Raw genomic sequence first — 20,928 nt, forward strand, 5'->3', positions numbered from 1 at the left:
ATTGTTAAAAGAGTAATAAACATACATATGACAATTAACCATTCCATTTAGTTTAAATGTGGCTTCTGTAATCCACAAAACATTTTCAATATCTGGGTTTGCAGCACTCACAACTGAAAGCCATTTGGAAAAATCCAATCTTCTATCTGGGTCATTCTCATTCAATCTTTTAGCAACATGTGATAATAAACCTTGTATTTAAGTAGCCCTATGATTCTATTTAAGCTTGTCTTAGGTATTTTAAGTTCCAAACTTTGTGCTTTCTTTGAAAGTTTTTCCAGACTTCTTTTAATATCCACTCTTACAAGTTCCAAACTGGGAGACATCTTTGAGTCTACCAGGTTTTGGCAGATTGTACAAACTTCTTCACAATTTGCTTTCTGTTTTTTATTGCAAGTGGTTTATTTCTAGAAAAGTTCTTGAACTGGTATGCAACTTCTGCAGCATTTTCACATTTGCATGCTTCTTTTTCATTTCAAGGCTCATAGTACTTTTTGTATTGTAAAATTATTCTGAAACAATAATAATAATAATAATAATAATAAAGCAATTTTTCAAATAACATACATATTTACATCAGCAGTTATTCAAAACAGTTTCTATGCACTGTGTGAACTTTACATTATCATATAACAGCACAGTTTCTACACTTTTTCTATACTTTGCATTATCATATTTCATATATCTGCACTATTCAGAAAGTGCAGAAAATGTGCTATTATATGATAATGCAAAGCTGCACACAATGCATGCAACCCATGTTTAATAATTTGGGATGGAACTTGTTTATCACCTTTCCTAGTGCCTTGACCTTGCCTAGAAATTTTCATTCATCTGACCCACTTGAACAACAACTTAGCAGCAACTGTTTTTCTGGTAATGCAGAGATTGAAAATGATGTACCGGGTGGTTATAAAATAAGTTTCCCTAGTGTCAAAACAGTTAGGGATAGTGCTGTGAAAATCGGTGGGTATGTCATTTAGCGTATCGGAAAGCGATTTGTAGAAGAAAAAAAAATAGTTCAAATTTCTGCCACCAGAAGAAAAACACCGCTGCACATATGTAAAAGTTGCCATTTATTTCAAGACATGCTGCTTATGCAAATGACATCCTGGTAGATAAAAGCAGAAGGACCAGTGCCATCATCAATAACCATTATGGCTCTTACAAAAAAGGAACGTGCTCTTTTAGTAAAACTGTTCTACCAGAATAATAGTAACGCTAATGCAGCACTATGTGAATATCAGAAACTTAAAGGTTTGAGTAAAGGACCTTTGACGTCAATGCGGCTTCAAAAACCAATAAAGAAATTTGAAGCGACTGGGGAGTTAGGTGTAATTCCAGGCAGGGGACAACCACATATCAGAATGGAGGTAGTGGATGAAGTGGCAGTTGCAATGGTCAGAATGCGAAACACTACCAGTCAGTAGTGCCAAGAAACTTGAACCTTCCTTGGTCTACTGTATGTAAAGTACTTTGAATAATTTTATGCTGGTTCCTGTACAAGATTCATGTAGTACAAGAACTAAAGTCTTGTGATCAGCAACAACAAATAGACTTTGCTCTATGATTTCTGGCTCATATGGAACTTGACGATACATGGGCTCAAATGATCTTGTGGTCTGATGATGCACATTTCGCTCTTCATGGGGTTGTAATGCACAAAACTGCCAAATATGGGGAACTTCTTGTCCATCTGCTGTGCATGAAAGACCACTACAAAGTCCATCATTAAAGTATGTTGTGGATTCACAGCAGAGTTTATAATCGGACCATTTTTCTTTGAAGAGTCTACACCTCATAGCCCCATAAGGTGTACGGTAACTAGTGCACACTACTGTGCTCTTCTAAGAGATCACATTATTCCTTGCTCTGCAAGAAAGGCAATGCTTGGAGACCGTAGTGTTCACGCAAGATGGTGCCTCTCCCCACATTGGTCGACAAGTGAAGGAACTGCTCCGTTCAACGTTCAGAAATGATCACATCATTTCTAGAGACTTTCCACAGTTCTGGCCAGCCCAATCACAGATCTCAATCCCTGTGATTTCTGGCTATGGGGATAGCTGAAAGACAGAGTTTACCATGGCAGCATACAGATGCTTGTCAATTTGATGGCAAGCATTAAATAGCATGTAGCCAACGTCCCAATGAGATGCTATGCAAAACTGTGTTGCACGCAGTCCTCTGTTTTCAGAATGCGAAACACTACCAGTCAGTAGTGCATCTCAAGTGAAGGAAAGCACATAGAATATCTGTAGATAACTAAGTTCTGATATTAAAATCTAATTCTAAGTTAAGTATTCCATCTCATGTTTACAATGCCAATTTCTCCCCTGGTGGTGGAAATTTGAACTAATTTTTTTCTTCTACAAATCGCTTCCCTATACCCTAAATGACATACTCACTGATTTTCACAGTGCTATCTCTAAACATTTTGACACTAGGGTCTCCTGAATAGGGAAACTTATTTTATAACCACCTGGTACATAACTAGTAACATCAGCAACTGACATTTTTATTATGCAGCTGGTTTCCAGAATTCATAAAATTATGATATAAATGTATTTCTGGTGATTATGTTGGAAAATAAATGATACATTCAGGTCAGTTTATTGCCTGATTTCTCTCTCCATACTTTGTGACTTACTATATCATATATATTTTAATAAGTAAAGATGCATTAACATAATACTATCATTGATAATACATTTTTGCACTCGTCATTTTTGTTTTATTTGTTTTTAATTAACTGTTTTTCAATTTTTTTTTTTTTTTACCGAAAATGATCCAAGTCCATAATTTTCACCTGCTAATTTCACTACCAAAGCTGAGTAAATCAATATATTTTTCACTTCCTGTAATCTAATTTTGCATTTTCTAATATTTTAATTTAAAGTAATTTAGTATGAACAATGCAGGGTATATAATGTCAAACTGTGCAAAGAACAAGGATAAACTTTGAAGACCAAAGTTTTTGTAAGTAAATAAAAACTGTGGACTATGTTTGTGTTTGTTCTCTAAACCATAGCACAAAATATTCTAGAGAAATTAGACTTGTTAGGCAAAAAGGCCTCGGGCATCGGAAAACATATCAATGAAATTGATATGTTTTGCAACAACCAACTAAGTATTTATTTCAGATACTAAAAATACAAAACTAACAGATGAAACATATAAAAAATAAATTAAAACTGATATCTGATAAAAGAACAGGCAAAATAAATTCATTAAACAAAATGAAACAGTAATATAGGATCACAGGAAGACGTTAGAATGCAGGTGTTGAAACCAAATAAAATTTATATGCTTTACTGCATTCGATTTCAATAGTTAGGATCTTTCTGTACCCACTGAAGATCATAGGATGTTCAGCTAGAAAGTGGATAATAGCTTTGTAAATTGTAAACTGATTTTAATTCCTCGTTCAACAACATAGAAATAAATAGTTGCCTTCATTACACTTTTTAATTTTCTAGGAAAAGTAAAAAAAAGTAAAAGTTAATTTTCTAGGAAAAGTAAATAACTTTCTACTAATTACTAATTAAAAATAATATATAAAAAAGTAAATTAGCATTAGCATTAGTAGAGGCATTTGATGCAAGAAAGCAAGCTTATGCAGCATCAGCCAAAAAAAAAAAAAAAAAAAAAAAAACCACTTCCACTTCACCCCTCTGTTCGTTCAAAATACCTGTCCAGCTGAGCCTTAAACTTATTTAGGCTATCAACCTCCACTACAAGGGATGGAAGTCTGTTCCACCAACCAACCACCCGCTGGCTAAAGGCAAATTTCCGCACGTCTATCCTATATCTGTCTTTCCTCAATTTGAATTTATGCCCTCTCAGGTGATTATTCTGAGCTAGAGGAAGAATCCCATCAGCATTGAGCATGCTCAAACCATTCAAGGCTTTATACACCTCTATCAGATCACCTCGCTGGTGCCTAGTCTCTAGACACTGTAATTTGCAAAACTTAAGCCTTTCTTCGTAAGAGCACCCCTTTGTTCCATTCACTAATCTTGTTGCCCTTCTCTGTACTCGTTCCAGCAGCTCTACATCCTTCTTGAAATGAGGCCTCCAGACCTGTATACAGTACTCTAGGTGTGGCCTGACCATTGCCTTATACAAGGGAATAATCACCTCCTTATCCCTGCTGGAAAAATTCCTGTATATCATTGACAAAACTCCATGAGCTACTCTTGCAGCCCGTCTGCACTGCTCAGAGAACTTCATATCTGCCTGCACAACCACCCCCAAGTCCCTTTCATTCTCTACCACTGTCAGTGCAGTACCACAGAGTTGATACGTTGCTCTGGGGTTGCTGTTTCCCATGTGTAGTACTTTACATTTGTCAATGTTAAACTTCATTTGCCACCTCTCAGCCCATCTGCTCAACCTTTCCAGATCCTGTTGCAGCAGCATAGTGTCAGTAGTGTCCTTGACAACCCTGCCAACCTTTGTATCATCTGCAAACTTGGACATTAAGCTTGATATACCATCATCAATATCATTTATAAATACAGAAAACAATAAAGGACACAACACTGAGCCCTGAGGGACTCCACTAATAACATTAGTCCACGATGAGCAGTGTCCATTGATTACCACTCTCTGTCTTCTCCCCCTCAACCACCCCTTTATCCATAGCAGCAATTTGCCTCCAATGTCACACTGCTCCAATTTGTGTAGCAGTCTTCCATGTGCAACAGTATCAAAAGCCTTTCTAAGATCCAAGTATATAATATCAAAGCTATTCCCTGCATCCAGTTCTTTTGTGACTGCATCATAGTATCCAATCAAATTGGTCAGGCAAGACTTCCCCTTAACAAAACCATGCTGTGTCCGAGCTATAACTGAAGTCTGGTCTAAATGACCCTGCAGTGCTTCTTTAACCAGTGCCTCCATTAATTTACCTGGAACAGAAGTTAAGCTCACAGGTCTATAATTACTTGTGTCAGCCTTTGATCCTCCTTTGTGAATTGGGGTCACATTTGCACATTTCCAGTCTATGGGTACCTCCCCTGAGTCCAAGGAAGCTCTCATAATTATGGCTAAGGGTTTGCTTACTTCCTTTGCTGCCTCCTTTAATATAACTGGATAGATCCATTCCACCCCGGGTGCCTTTCTTGTGTTTATCTTCAACAGTTTCTCCTCCACTTTACTCCCAGTTATTTCAAGATTCTGTAGCTTACTGCTAGAGTTGAATACACCTCTGGCATTCCCCTCGCTGAATAACTCCTCATGTGTGAATGTCGATGCAAAATATTCATTTAGTTTGTTAGCTACCTGAGCAGGATCATCAACAGTTGACCCATCAATATCAAGTGGACCAATCTGATTCATCCCCTTCCTTCTAGAGTTTACATAAGTAAAGAACTCTTTGCTGTTTTTCTTTGCATCCCTTGCCAAGGATTTCTCGTAATCTGCCTTCGCCTGCCTAACCTCCTTTGTAACTTGGTTGCATATCAACTTGTATCTATCATAGGCTTCTGTGTCATGTGTTAATTTGTAAGTATCCCATGCATTTTTCTTCTCTGCCATATGCCTCATTAGTTCATCTGACATCCATTTTGGCCTAAACCTTGAACAATATTTCTTAGTTGGTATGTAAAGCCTAGTAGCTTCCAAGATAAGTTCTTTGAATGCTTCCCATTTTGAATTTGCTGTTGGTAACATCATCAGTTGGTCCCACTGTATAGAATTTAAATACTGTCTCAGTCCATCGTAGTCGCCTTTACGGAAGCAATAACCCTTTCCTTTACCCCTAATGGTAGTTACCTCTTTGAGTAAATCCCACTTCAGCACACTGTGATCACTGCCACCTAGTGGTTCATTTATCTGCAGATTCTTAATGCATGAAGAATCACTGCTGATAATCAAATCAAGAGTATTACTCCCTCTAGTGGCCTCCCGAACATGCTGATGTAGAAAACAATCATCCAATAAATCCACAAAAGCCCTGCTAGTGTGTGATGACCAGCCCCCAAATTCCAGTCAATATCTGGGAAATTAAAATCTCCCATTATAAGACTCTCTGATTTACTGGCCCACTCTATTTCCCTGTACAGTTTCTTATTATACTCATCAGAGTCATTAGGCCTATAACACACTCCTACTCTCAATTTTGATCTCCCAATGCTTATGTCACACCAAACTGACTCAACACTGCACTGTCCAGTGATGTCGACTGGCTTCACTTCCTTGGTTTTTATGTGTTTCTTAACTAATAGCATAACCCCTCCCCCCTTCCTATCCTGTCTATCCTTTCTGTAGACGTTGTACTCCCCAAATTCCAGTTCTGCATCCCTTATATCCGTGTGACACCACGTCTCTGATATCCCAACAATATCTGCCTTTGATGTTTTGAGCAATACCTCAAATTCATCAAATTTATTTACTAAACTCCTAGCATTGGTGTACACGCAAGTATACCTGCACCTGTTTCTATTCTTAGCTACCCTAACACAACCCATGTGTTTACTTGTACCGCAATGGCTCCCAGCAGTCTCTGAAATATCATGCATCTTGTTTTTCAGGCTTCTGCTCATTCTAATAGAAGCAGTGCAAGAATCTCTTTCACCTCTGCCAGTGGCTACTGTCAATCTATTGGTCTTTGTCTCCCCCCAAGCTAGCAGTTTTCCGACCCACCTAACACTGCCTCGATAGCATCAGCAAATATTCTTGCACCCTTTCTATTTAAGTGTATCCCATCCCTGTAGAAGCAATCTCTCCTGTTAACAAGTACAGTCCAGGCTGAAAAAAATTCTACCCCTTGAGCCTTGCACAATCTTTCCAGGGCCGAATTGATCGACAAAGCTCTCATCATATACTCCCTCCTATCGTGTCTGGGCAGAATTGCAGACACAATTATTTTCTCATTGTTGCACATATCACAAGATGCAATAACTTAACTTTCTCACACATTATAAAATATTTTCATCTACTTATTTTATTCACAGCACTTAAAAAAATTCAAATTAAAGTTCACAGATGTGAACTACTTATTAATAAATTAATGAAATAATAGTAATTCATTAAATATTTAGTAAATTAAATAACATAAACTGAATGATAAATTCTTACAAAAAGTAGTAACCATTGTATATATGCACTGCATAAATCCCCTCCCATATTGTTTTTGGTAGTGCATACAGCTCCAAAAACAATTTACAGCATTTTGCTAATTATATATGGATAATTCAACACTGCCCATAAACAAAAGTTGTTTATGGGCAGTCATTGATTATAATGAAATCATAAATAGCTCAGAAATTATTTCAAATGAGCTAAGTACGAATTTTACCGAAAATTCATTTATTAGGTTGTTGTTATTTGGTTTTTAGGAGCATTAGCAACTAAGGCCATATTGCTCCGGGGATAAGCGGTGGTCATTCCGTGACCTTTCCGCATCCACCGTATTTTGTGGTCACGGGCTCGAACCCCAGTCTAATCAAGAAGCGTGTGCTACGCACTGCTGCTCCTGCCCACGGAGGCGCCCATTCATTAGGAATCAAGTTGTTAGATGCAGACAGATATAACAAAGTTAACAGGCACTTTATGTACTGGAGAATTCCCCAAATAACATCATTACAAAAGATGATGATATAAAGAATCATCATCCCTTACACCAGGGGTTCTTAACCTTTTTTCTTTAAGCAAGATTTTGCAGCTTAAAATACGTGCGAGCACCATATATTAAAATATAAATTTTTTGCTTAAAGATTAAAAATTCATTTCTGTAATTAATTTTTTAGCCACATTACACATGCAAGAATTATATTTCTCAATTAAAATTTTTGGGGGCTAATATTTATTACCTTATCAGTGTGAACCTTGACTTTGGAGAGATTATGGCAAACCTTTGAAATTAATTTCTCCATTATGAAGAGATAGCTGCAAATTTTCTTCCAAATGTGATGCAAACAAATTTGTCCTTTTTTTGTTTTTGATATTGTTCCTTAATGAAAAAAAGCACTTTCACAAGTGTATGTTGATCCAAACATAGAAAGTACTTTGAACACTTCTCTTTGTAATAAAGGACATTTTTTGCAGTTGGAAGAACCCCAGAATTTTAAAATATCAGAGCTATAGACAACGGCACATTAACAAGTTCTAACTTGGCAGCTGCTACTTCATTTTGATTGAAAATTTATTCTGAGTTACTGATTTCAAAATTTCTGTAATTTATCATTAATTCTAATTTTTGGAGGTGCTCTTTCAAGTATTCAAATCTTTCTTGGAATTGATCACTAAGGTCTTTGATTACATTCATTAGAAACTATAGGCACTCCCCAGCAGTTTCCTCCAGCCATTTTTTAAGAGTAGGAAAATAAGCAAATTTCCTTTTAAAACTTGATTCTGAAACACTTGAAGTTTTTTCTCAAATGCAAATCTTGTATAAAAGTACCACAAATTTATCTTTTCCCTGTAGCCTCAAATTTAACTCATTTAAATGGCTGAAGATGTCAACCATGAATGAAAGTGTCATCTTGAAATCTTCAGTAAAAATTTCATTAAAAGGTTTTATTTATTGCTTTCTATTAGAAAAGCTTCTACTTCTTCAAACAAATCCTAAATTCCAGAGAGCGCCTTTTCACGACTGAGCCAACGAACCTCTATATGGGTAATAAGATCAGAATGCAGTGCTTGAAGATCTCCCAAAAATATTTTTAGAAGTTGCTTAATTAGGGATTCAGCAATAAAATGGCTGATGACTTTAACAATGACTTCAAGACATCCTATAATTTCTTTTTGATCTTTCATTTGTGAACACAACGCATCAATATGAATTAAACAGTGATAATGCACAAAATTAGGTATCCGTTCATCTCTATTAAGATAAGCAATAAGACCTTTGTTTTTACCTATCATGGAAGGAGCACCATCAGTAACAGTTGATACAAGTTTACTCAGATCAATTTTGTGCACTGTGAGGAATTTCACATGTGCGTCATATACATCTTTTTCAGTGGTAGACCGGTCAAAAAATCTTCTTTACAGCTGCCATCATGTTGAATCAAATGAACAAAGCACATGAGTTGTGATATGCCTGAAACATCAGTCGACTCATCAAGTGCCAGTGAAAAAAATACAACTTTCAATTCTACCTAATAATTCATTGAATATTAATCTGCCATTTTATGAACTCAATTTGAAACTGTATCATAACCAAAGAAATATTTTTGGCAGAACTAATCAAGGTAGCTTTCGATTTTTCTGGTAAGATGCTAGCAAGTACTTCTAATGATGACACTACACAATTTTTTATTATTTCACCACTAGTGTAAGGCAATGAATTCTTTGCAATTATATTTGATAAAATAAATGAAACTTCATTTGCTAACACATTACTACCATTAGCTTGACCTAAATTTAAAATATATTTCTGTCTTTCAAGTTACTGTTTTTCTTCTTGAAGTTTAGCTTTTCTAATATCACTAATTTGGGAAAGGCTTCATGAAAATTCCTATGGCATGTTTAGTAATGTCTTTCACAATTCAACTTCCAATAGCCAGCCAAACACGCCTGACATAGTAAGCAAATTATCATATTCCCAAGAGGACTAAAATGAATATTTTTTAATTTTTTATTTCTTTGCATTTGAAACATGAAGTCTAAATCAGATGACTGTGAAGGTAGTGTTACTGTATCATTTTTACCTCATCCCGTTTGTTTCAGTTTCTTTTTAAAAACTTATCCATTTTGAAAGGGTTTAGTTAAATCTGTTAAAGGAAAATACATTTAAGCATTTGCACACAAAATCAAGTTTCTTACTATAATACTTTAAAGTCAGCACTATACATATACAGTACCTATTGCAACAGTGCGACTGAGCAGAACCCAGCAGAAATCAGTTCTAACTTGTTAAAACCAGAAACTAAGAATCACATGAAGCAGTATCCTTGGTCTGTAGCGACACTGATGACTGTACTCTCAACAAAGTATTTTGTAAAAATTTTTCTTACTAAATAAATGTCAAATTAACAATAAACATTAAGAAAAAAATTTTAAGAATACTGTCAAAGTGTCACCCTTTGACCATTTTTGAGATTAAAACATGCTGCAAAATATATAATTTTCTTCCAATCACTAACAAAACAAAGGATTTTTGTAGAATATCGCAGAAAGTTGAGAAATAGAAAGCACCTTTTTTTAAATACAAAGATTTATGTATAAATTTTTTTAGCTTAAGTGAAGATGCTCGGGAGTACCCATTTTAGGATCAGTTGTGAGCAAAATTTATTTTTTTAAACACAATGGTTCTCGCGAGCACGAGGTTAAGAACCCCTGCCTTACACAGTATTATATAAACAATAAGAGATGCTCTACAGTAAGAATTAAGGCAGAATTTGTCTTACATTGAGTACATTACAGTGTAAGAAAATATTCTTTGATTAGAGCTAAAAAAAAAACAAACAAAAGTTATACTTCATGGATGGGGTACAGAAGTTTCTTCTGTGCTCCATCAAACAAGTACAGCAAAGTATGAACATCTGATCCTGCAGAGACATATAGTTGAAGAGATCCATATTATTCTATCTAACACAGAAGTTCTAGCTAGAGTAAACAAATTTTACTCCATACATGAAGAAAAAATTGTCACATTAAAAAAAATTTCAGTCATCACTTGTTATCCAATAGATGTCCTGTCTCAAATTACATGCCATGATCTTCACACATCTGGTTTTTTTTTTTTTGTTTTTTTTTTAGGAGCATTAGCAACTAAGGCCATATTACCCCGGGGATATGTGGCGGTCATTCCCTGACCTTTCCACATCCCGGATCCGTATTTGGTAGGCACGGGCTCGAACCCCGGTCTAATCAAGAAGCGTGTGCTACACACTGCTCCTCCTGCCCACCTGGCTATGGAGGCACCATCACACATCTGTGAATAATTGCCAACACTTCAGATAACTGTGTAAATGTCATCCACATATAAAGCTCCTGTTTTTTCCCTAAAACACAAATTATTCTTTCAAATGTAACTAAAATTACTTTATACAAAAAAGCTACTTTCAGTTACTCCCAGAATCTATTTCTACTAATCATCTTAAAAAATTTTTAACAGGTCTCAAAATCATTGCAAGCACTCTCTTAGGGAAGAGAGGGGAAAGTTGCGAGTGCAGACTAACAGAAAGGTTTGAAATCTGGTGAGTATGGGCTTGCACACCCAGGGTCTTGAGCTGCTGGATATCATCATTCTTCTCTTTCTTGATGATTCTCTTCTACTTCTGACTCTCTCTCTCTCTCTCTCTCTCTCTCTCTCTCTCTCAGGGTAACTCGGAAATTTTTTTTAGCTGGTGCAGTATAAGCCTCAGGCTTCCTTGCACTATGTGGCTAGTAATTATAATAATCCATTGCTTTCAACACATGATGACATCATTCCTTTAATAGAAAAAAATTGTCATAATTTGATATAGGAATCATTTCAATTGTTAAAAATTTACCTGATAGCCAAAGTGTACTGGTTTTTCCTGAACAGCATATCAAGCTTACTTTGGGTATCTTTCTCTTGCAAGCTGTACATCTTAAAAAGATAAGAAAAAAAAAAAATTAAATATATACCCTTAAAATTGACCCCCCCCCCTCCTTATGGACTGCCTTTACAAATGAAATAGCACCCTGAAACAACTTTCAAATGATTTTTGGAGGCAGGCTGCAAAGTTACAATGGGCAACTCAATAAGATCCAATATTCATTATATTTCAAGAGTAAAGTCACAAAATGACTTTCAGAAGCTGGCTGCCAGATAGTCTAACAGACCAAACTTACTGGTAATTCTTCATGATGCATTCAGATCAGCTAGTGCATATCTTCATTGTTTATACGTGTACACCAGCAGTTTATGAATGGTGGGAGTCTGGAAAACATGAACCTGCAAAGAGACCTTACCAGCAGTTTATGAATGGTGGGAGTCTGGAAAACATGAACTTGCAAAGAGACCTTACCGAACTGTTTAAGGCTTTAAATGGTTTAGTAAACTAAATGCTGACTACATTCTTAATCTTTCTCAGACAACACACATAAGGAGACATAAATTCAAAATAAAAAAGGATGGTTACAGGATAAATGTGCAAAAATTTACTTTCAGTCAGTGAGTAATGGACTGTTGGAACAAACTTCCATCTGCTGTTGTGGAAGTGGGCAGTTTGAATAAATTTAAAGATTAGATAAATTATTAGAGGGGGTAGACTGATGATGTGGATAGAGTATTGTGTTGTTTTTTTTTCTGATGCTGTATATTTGATTGCTGCATTTTTTGCTTGCTTCTTTGCATCATTTATCACCATTAATATAGGGTGAGGCAGGGAAACAGGAAATTTTAAAAATCAGTTTTCTGGGTATCAGTGTAACAGGGAAGACTGCATCACCCAACACACTCTCATTCAAATCATGCTATTATTAACCATGGAAGAGTGTAGTGATGCACAAAGTGCTTTCATCATCAATGCATATTACAAAAGCAATAACAGTTATGAGGCGAGGCTGTTTAACAATCATTCTGCATTCACTTTAAGTGTAAGCATCAAGATCCTGTACTGTCTGCTCGTGGTATTAAAAGAATGAGTATGTAATTTTGAAGAAACTGCCACTCAAAAAGAAATTTCTGGGTGGAATGAGATGCACGCATATGCCAGAAAACATTGTAGATGTCAGGGTTCATACAGAGTCCAAAACGTTCTGTACATCAGCATGCACTACTGTTAGTGCAAGAATTCAAACCATGTGATCTTACTGGCAAATATTTTTGTCAAGACATGCTAACAAAAATGATCATGAAGACTTTATTTACAATCACAGATATCTGATGAAGCACACATTTTATCTAAATCTACATCTAAGTCTACAACAGCATGTTAAAGGGACAACAAGAGGGAGCAATACTTTTGATCTGATTATTAGCAGTGATTATTCATGAATTAAGAATCTGCAGATAAAGACCCACTAGGTGGCAATGATCACAGTGTATTGATTTGAGATTTACTTAAAGATGTAACTATCAATCAAGGGTAAAGGAAAGGGTTTTTGCTTTCATAAAGGGGACTACATTGGGCTCAGACAGTTTTTAAATTCTATACAGCAGGACAAACTGATGATGTTACCACCAGAAATTCTAAATGGGAAGCATTCAAGAAATTAATCATAGAAGCTACTGGGCTTTCCACACCAACTAAGAGATACTCTTCAAGGTTGATCTGAACTGATGAGACTCGTGGCAGAGAAGACATATGCATGGGATGCATATAAATTATCAGACAACACAGAAGCCCATGGCAGATATAAACTAGTCTACTAAACTGTGGATTAACTTGATACTTGGAGATATCTGCAAGGCTTGTGGGGAAGGGGGGATTTTAATTAGCATGGCCTGTATTTGTAAGTAGTAGGATTTTGTAGAGATGGTATTCGTTTGAAAAGGTGGTGCAAGGAATTTTGCCAGTATCATTGGGGATACCCTAAGGGTTAGGGGGTACTGCTAGTTATGAAGGAGAATGGTAATTTAGTTCCATGTTAATATGATGATATGGGTCAAATTAATGATTGCACTCATCTCGTGAATTGTTTTTTGTTGCCACAACAGCCGATGTTGATAAAATGTTTCAAATGAAAGGGAAGATATAGTGCTTGGGATACACACCTAAATAACTTCAAGGGGTGTGTGTCAGGGTAGTAAGCTATAGAAGATTACTTAGTCAAAACTGTGTCTACAATAATGTAAGGAGCGTTGTCAATAAAATAGCTGAATTTGAACTCCTGGTTAAAACAACTAATGCTGATATAACAGAGCTAACAGAAACATGGTGCTACCTAGAAATTGGTGATGGCCAGTTCCACTATGGTAGGTATAATTTATTTAGGAAAGGTAGGGAAGATAGAAGGTGGGGGGCTCATGCTTCTCATCAAAAGCAGCCTGAGTGCAAAAAGAGCTTTTGCAATCTTGCAGTTACTTCTGCAAGCATAGAATCTGTGTGGTGTGAGTTAGTTGGAAGCAAAGGAACAATGGGAGTGGGAGTAACTGACAGAGCAGAAGATTGTGAAGAATATGATGAGAGTCTTTACAAGCAAATGGAATGGCAAGCAAATGTCTTATTATGGGTAACTTTTAATCTGTCCCATACTGATTGGAATGAGTGGGAGGGAAAGTCACAATGGGGAAAACTTTTTTAAATAAACTAGATTATTATTTGTACTAACATGTTAGAGAAAGTACTAGGAGAGAGAATATTCTTGACTTCATCATTACGAATGAATCAGATGACATCACAGGGCTTAAAGTACAGGAACCACTGTCAGGAAGTGATCATGCAATCGTCAGCTGGAAGATGAAGAAAGATGTTGCAGTAATGAAAGGCAAAGGCATTAGTTTTAACTTCAGAAGAGAGGGACTTTGACAATTTAAGGTGCTATATGGCATCTGTTAGCTGGGTAGATTGCCGATGGATAGCAAACACATTTGAGTTATGGAATACTTTTAAAGCAAAAATCACAGAAGCCATGAATGCATACATACATTTAAAAAAATATTGCAGGAGAATGATGCTGAAGTGGATGACTGTGGAGCTGGCTGGTCAAACAGAGCAGAAAAAGATAGCATGGGACAGTTACAGAATGATGAAAAGTACCGAACCTTACAACAAGTACAAGTTGATTTGTAATTGTACCAGAAATAAGGTTGGTGGGGGGAGGGGACAAACACTGCACATCAGAAAGAATTGGCTAAGAGAGCAAACAACAGGTACAAAGAATTTTCCATATATATGAATACAACAAAGAAGAAAGCTAATCAGATCTGACCCTTTCGCACTGAGTATGGGAAAGTCATACATAACCCAGCTGACATTGCAGATGAATTTAATAGGTACTTTGCATCGGTCTTTACTAGTGAAAGACCTTTCGTGCTGAGCCATATGAAATTAGTGATGTAATTACAAATGACTGTTTATTAGAAAAACTTTTGAGCATAAAGGCAAGTAAGGCTCCCGGAGTTGACAGCATATACCCTGTAGTTTTGAGAGAAAGCACGAGGGAGTATATAGAACCACTGAGGTTAAGTAGGTTAAGTATAAGGGTATCTTTAGACGCAGGGGAAATTCCTCTGGACTGGAAAAGTGCCAATGTATTGCCCATACATAAAAGTGGTTCTAAGAGTGAAATTGACAACTACAGACCAGTTAATCTGACTTCAATGGTAGGAAAAATTTTAGAGGCAGTGATTAAGAGTGCAGTCCAGGGTCATTTGGATAGATATGGCATTCTGAGGCTAAATTGTACTTAACTAACTTAGTAGACTATTTTGTCACAGTTACATGAGAACTGGATTTAGAGAATAATTTTAAAGTTTATTTAGATAGCAAAGCATTTGACTCAGTCCCTCATTAGAGGTTACTGTGTAAGCTTTAACAGGTTGGGATTACTGGTAAGATTCTAAGATGGATTTCTGGGTGGCTACCAGGCAGAAAGTTGTGATGAATATCTATTAAGATATTCTTCAGATTGTTTTAACAGTGGGGACCCTCAAGGATCGGTTCTTGGACCACTGTTGTTTCTCATTTTCATTAATGACATCAATAAAGGGATAGAAGGGATGATGACAAAATTTGAAGATGACATAAAGATTGGCAGAGTTGTTAGTGTTCGGTGCCAAGTAGCACTCCTTCAGGATGACTTGAACAGACTTCAAAGATGGTCAGAAAAGTAGCAGTTGTGTTATAATGCTGCTAATTGCAAGGTCTTGCACTTGAAGAATGACAACCCCCAAATAAATTATGCACTTGGTGGGGTTGAATTAAAAACAGTGGAGAAGGAAATAAAGGCAGATATGAAGTTTTCCGAACAGTGTAAACAAGCCAGGAGAGCCCATGTGTCCAACTGATGATTTATTGAACGCTATCCTGTAGAGATAGGGAGGTCATAGTCCCACTGTATAAGACAATTGTTTGTTTGTTTGTTATTTGGTTTTTAGGAGCATTAGCAACTAAGGCCATATTGCTCCGGGATATGCAGTGGTCATTCCCTGACCTTTCCGCATCCTCCGTATTTGGTGGTGACGGGCTCGAACCCCGGTCTAATCAAGAAGCGTGTGCTATGCACTGCTGCTCCTTCCCACCTGGCTATGAAGGCGCCTTAAAACAATTGTAAAAGCACATTTGGAATACTGTGTTCAAGTATGGAGACCTCACCTGAAAAAAGACACCGAGCTTCATGGAAAGGGTCCAAAGGCAGGCAACTCGAGGACAACCTTAAGAGGAAAGACTCCGATTATGTGGGATACACAGCTTGGAAACCAGGCACCTTAGAGGTGACCTGATTGAGGTTTATAAGGCTCTGAGACAGATTAGTAAAATGAATGAAGGTGGAATTCTCACTGTTCTAAAAAATTCCAGAACTAGGGGTCATAAATTTAAATTATGGGGCTTGAGGTTTAGATTATATTTAAGGAAGTTCTCTTTTAGCCAGCAAGACATTGATAGCTGGAACAAGTTGTCCTCACAGGTAGTTGAGGCTGACAGTTTGAATAAATCCAAAGGTCAACTGTACATTTATCTGCATGAGGAGGGAAGCATATAATTTGTATTTTCTTTTCGTTTTTTTTTTTTTTTTTTGCCAGTGCAGCAAAAGCCTGTGGCTTCCTTGCACTATATGGCAAATATTATTACTATTATTGAGTCTATAATCAAGTCACAAAGGAGGTTAGGCAAGAAGGCAGATTATGAGAAATTTTTGGCAAAGGATGTAAAGAAAAACAGCAAAGATTTCCTTACGTATGCAAACACTAGAAGAAATGGGATGAATCAAATTGGTCCACTTGATATTGATGGTTCAACTGTTGATGATCCTGCTCAGGCTACTGAATGAGTATTTTGCATCTCCAATCACACATAAGGAATTCTTTAGGGAAGCGGAGGCCAGAGGTTTATCAAACTCTTAACAGAGAGCTAAATGATTTTGTAATAACTGACAGGAAAGTAGAAGGAAAACTAAGTTAAACATAAGAAAGGCACCACTGGATAGATCCCATCCATAAGGATGGGATCTATCTAATTATGTTAAGAGAAGCAGCATAGGAAGTAAGTAAAACCCTTAGTCATAATTATGACAGCATTCCTGGATTCAGGAGAGTTCCCTCACAGATTAGAGATGTGCAAATGTATCCTCAACACAAAAAGGGGGGAACAAAGGGTGACACAAATAATTACAGACCTATAAGTTTTAACTTCTGTTCCAGGGAAAATAACGGATTCACTGGCGTGCTGATATATACACTGCTCAACAAAATTCACAGAACAAAATGTTTATCATGAATATTTTACTATGAACAGTGCCACTGAGGGTGAATATTTGATATAATAGGCATCCTGGCATGCAAATTCCGAGTATACAATAGAAATCGATCTACCATCTTACAAAGCTGCATATTATGCAAATTATTCACACCTATAAAAACATGGGTTGCATTTCAATCCTGTTCAGTGAGATAGCCACATCTCTAGTATGCAGGATGGCAAGTCGTTGTTTAGATAATTCTTTGAGATGGCAAGCCGTTGGATGACTTGAAGCTAGGCAGTGGTGGCATACTGGCTTAATGTGTCATGCAGTGTCATCTCAGCACTATGGAAGCAGTTTCAGGAGACAGGAATCATTACAAGAAGAGCTGGCCAAGGTTTTTGATAGGCATACCGTAACTGTGCAGAGGTACCAAGAATCTACCATATTTGTCGGATTATAAGATGCTGCAGCATGGAAGATGCACCCGTGGAAGATGCAGATGGTACATTTAAGAAAAAAAAACTTTTGAAAAAAATTAATTGCTAATACAATGGAAATTTAAAATTCAATAAAAATAAGGTATAGGATTATTACTCTTATTATTTTAGTATTACTCAACTTCAGCTTCATTACTGACTTGATTATCATTATTCTCAACATCATCATAATCATCCTCTTCACTAGTATCACTGTCACTCTAATACAATAAATGATCTTCGGTGCCATCCACTGCATTACTTATACCACATTTTTTAAAGGACTTGACCACAATTTCAGTCTTAACATCATGCCATGATTTCAGCACCCATTCACACACTTGTGCTCTTGATCAACGTTTCATCCTTCCCATAGGTGTCGTATCACGGTTCCCCTCTATCATCCATTTATTCCATTTCTCCAGCATGTTATTCTTGAATGGCTTATTGATGCTGATATCTAACAGCTGTAACTGGGAAGTTAAGCCACCCGAAATTACCGCCAATTCTGTGTTCATCATTTTGGCCAGTTGTTTACCGTTTTCAGTCCAATGTGCTCTAAACTAATCCCATACTAGTAGTGCATTTTTACACAGTAGTCCAACAGAACACTTGGACCAAACTTTTACAAACCAATCCTTGATACATTTTCATCCATCCCTTCAGTTGTACAAGTATGTGAATTCCATTTGGCAGTTTATATTTCGGTAAAGTTTTTCTTTTAGAAATTAACACTGGCGGAAATTTGGTCCCATCAGCACAACAAGTTAAAACTACTGTGTAGTGTGTCTTTTCATGTCCAGTAGTTTTAATAGTTATAGATTTTTGCCCTCAGATTTACAGTTTTATTGGACAGCACACATCAAAAATCAACAGAATTTCATCCATATTCCACATTTGGCTAAGTTCATAGTTGCTTCATTTTCTAGCATTAAGGACAAATTTATGTAATTTTCTGTTTGTACTCAGCAGGCATTCTCTAGGCTATTCTAGTTCTTGTGCGTAAACTTAACCCGTTTCTTTTCATGAAGCGATAACACCAAGATTCAGTTCCTTTAAAGTCGTGTATCCCAATACCAGCTGCTCATTTCCGTGCTTCTACTATTATCATTTTAGTATTCACTGCAATACCCACATCTCTAAGTTCCATTATCCAACTACACAAGTTTTCTTCCAAATTTGGCCATCTAGGTGGAATTTTAAGAAGGTTGTGCTTTGTTTTATCAGCTTCTTGTAATAAAACTTCCTGCTCCCTCCACTGACAAATCATCTTCTCAGTAGTCCAAAATTTCATTCTGCTGCTCTGTTCCTGTGTTCTTTGGCATATTGTACTACTTTTAGCTTAAATCAAATAGTATAATTTTGCCTTCTTGATGTGCTTGCCATTGATTAGGGCTTAAATGTATAACTGGAATTCACTTGTACTCCAACAACAGCCTGGTAATTATTGAAAAGTGTACTAATGTATAGTAGTTAACTATCTGTTAACTCTCGGTTTTGCGCATGTGCTGTATTGCCACTTTTGGCTTCTAAGACGCAGGGCAATTTTTTAAGGTGCATCTTATAAGTCAACAAATATGGTAATTTTCCTAAGAGGTAATCTAATTTTCGTAACAGCGAAGTAATTTTCCTTGGAAATATTAATGTTTACAACTCTAATTGACTTCAGTTTTCTAGTCACACAGATCCAAATGGTCAAAATGCTGACCATTTGGATCTGTGTGACTAGAAATCTGAACAAACTGCAAATAACCTCACACAGTTTGTTCATTTATCAACTAGAACATAACATCACACAATCCCAACCATATAACCAACAATCCTTTAAAATACAGTTAATATTAGTGTCCTCTAGGCACCACAGATCACAAATTGGTGATGGTCTATTCTCTCTCTCTCTCTCTCTCTCTCTCTCTCTCTCTCTCTCTCTCAAATCCATTCTCATCTTCATGTTGCTTGGAATCAAAAATGGAATGCTCTGCATGATGTCTATTCCTCCTTTCCTTGGTTGGATTATTTGTTTTAATCTCCTGATCCTAATGATTGCTTTGATCATGAAATTGAAATTATTCTTGCAGGGATGAGATCCATTTCTCATTTCATTCTAAAATCTAGTCCTTTATATATACACCTTGGTTTTCCGATAAATGTGCTAAGGTCAACAGTGACAAGAACATATCATACTGCAACTGGCCTGTATCCAAATCTTTGGTTTAATTTTTCTGCTTATACTAAAGCTTACAAAGGCCGAGAAAGAAAAAAGAAAACAAAAAAAAATTATAAATCAAACTTGATTTTGAACAGACCAAGAGTATAAAACTTGCTTCTTATCCAAATGGTAGCTGAAGCTTCAAGTCTCCAGTCAACGCTACTGACATCAAATTCTGTCCATCCATTCTTGCACCTCTATTATAGCCTGATGGTTCTACAGCATCCTTAGCTAAGATAAAGACTAATTATTGGCATCTTACTTTTTCCTCTTAACTCTGGCATCACTAATCTTGATAAATCACCTACCATACCCTTAATACATCTCATGGTAATGCTTAATGCCTCTCAAGATAATGCTTATATACCATATTAGAAGCATTCTGAACAATTTTTACACTAAGAAGTCACCTGGTCCGTCCAGATGGTAGTTCTCCAAAAAATCTTCAGACTTTGCTTCCTTTTTACCCTCTCCTATTCAATTGGTGTTTTTCCATCTGCATGGAAATTTGCTCATATCCAGCCACTTCCTAAAAAGTGGTGACAAATCATTCCAATGCACTTACTTCTACTTTCCAAAGTAGTGGAAAAGAATCTGTCAAATCCAATTCCTGCATTATCTTAAAACTTTCCATCTGGCCAATGATCACCAGTACAGATTCTGCCAATACTGACATCTTCTCTTATGTTTCTCATCATTAGACAAATTCAAAGGGAAAGCTCACTGAAACTGAAGCAGTTGCTCTTGACATTTTCAAGGCTTTTGATCATATTTGGCAAAAAAAAAAAGTCTTCTAAACAGGCTTTCATCTTATGGTTTTCCTTCTGCTTTTTGCAATTGATGGCCAGTTCATTCTCCGACCACCCTCTCCAGGTAATAGTAGACAGCTCTCTTTTCCTCTTGTATATGAATGACCTTCCACCAGTTGGAAATCCTAATATTTTTTTCTGACAATAGCACACTATCAACGATAAATTT

General features: G+C 36.6%; 1 protein-coding gene across 2 annotated transcripts in view; it reads right to left on the reverse strand.

Moving 5' to 3' along the window:
* The window catches only part of LOC150074894 (vacuolar protein sorting-associated protein 11 homolog), a 612,407-nt gene that overhangs the window by 379,815 nt on the left and 211,664 nt on the right, over nucleotides 1–20,928 (reverse strand). For both annotated transcript variants that reach the window (XM_090389417.1, XM_090389418.1), the window contains exon 12: nucleotides 11,445–11,524. In XM_090389417.1, coding sequence (XP_090245543.1) covers nucleotides 11,445–11,524 — 80 coding nt within the window. The remainder of the gene's footprint in view (nucleotides 1–11,444; nucleotides 11,525–20,928) is intronic.

The sequence above is a fragment of the Mastigoproctus giganteus genome, unplaced genomic scaffold, assembly GCF_048544385.1.
Source record: "Mastigoproctus giganteus isolate SK-2022 unplaced genomic scaffold, ASM4854438v1 scaffold_16, whole genome shotgun sequence".
NCBI classification, from domain to species: Eukaryota; Metazoa; Arthropoda; class Arachnida; order Uropygi; family Thelyphonidae; genus Mastigoproctus; species Mastigoproctus giganteus.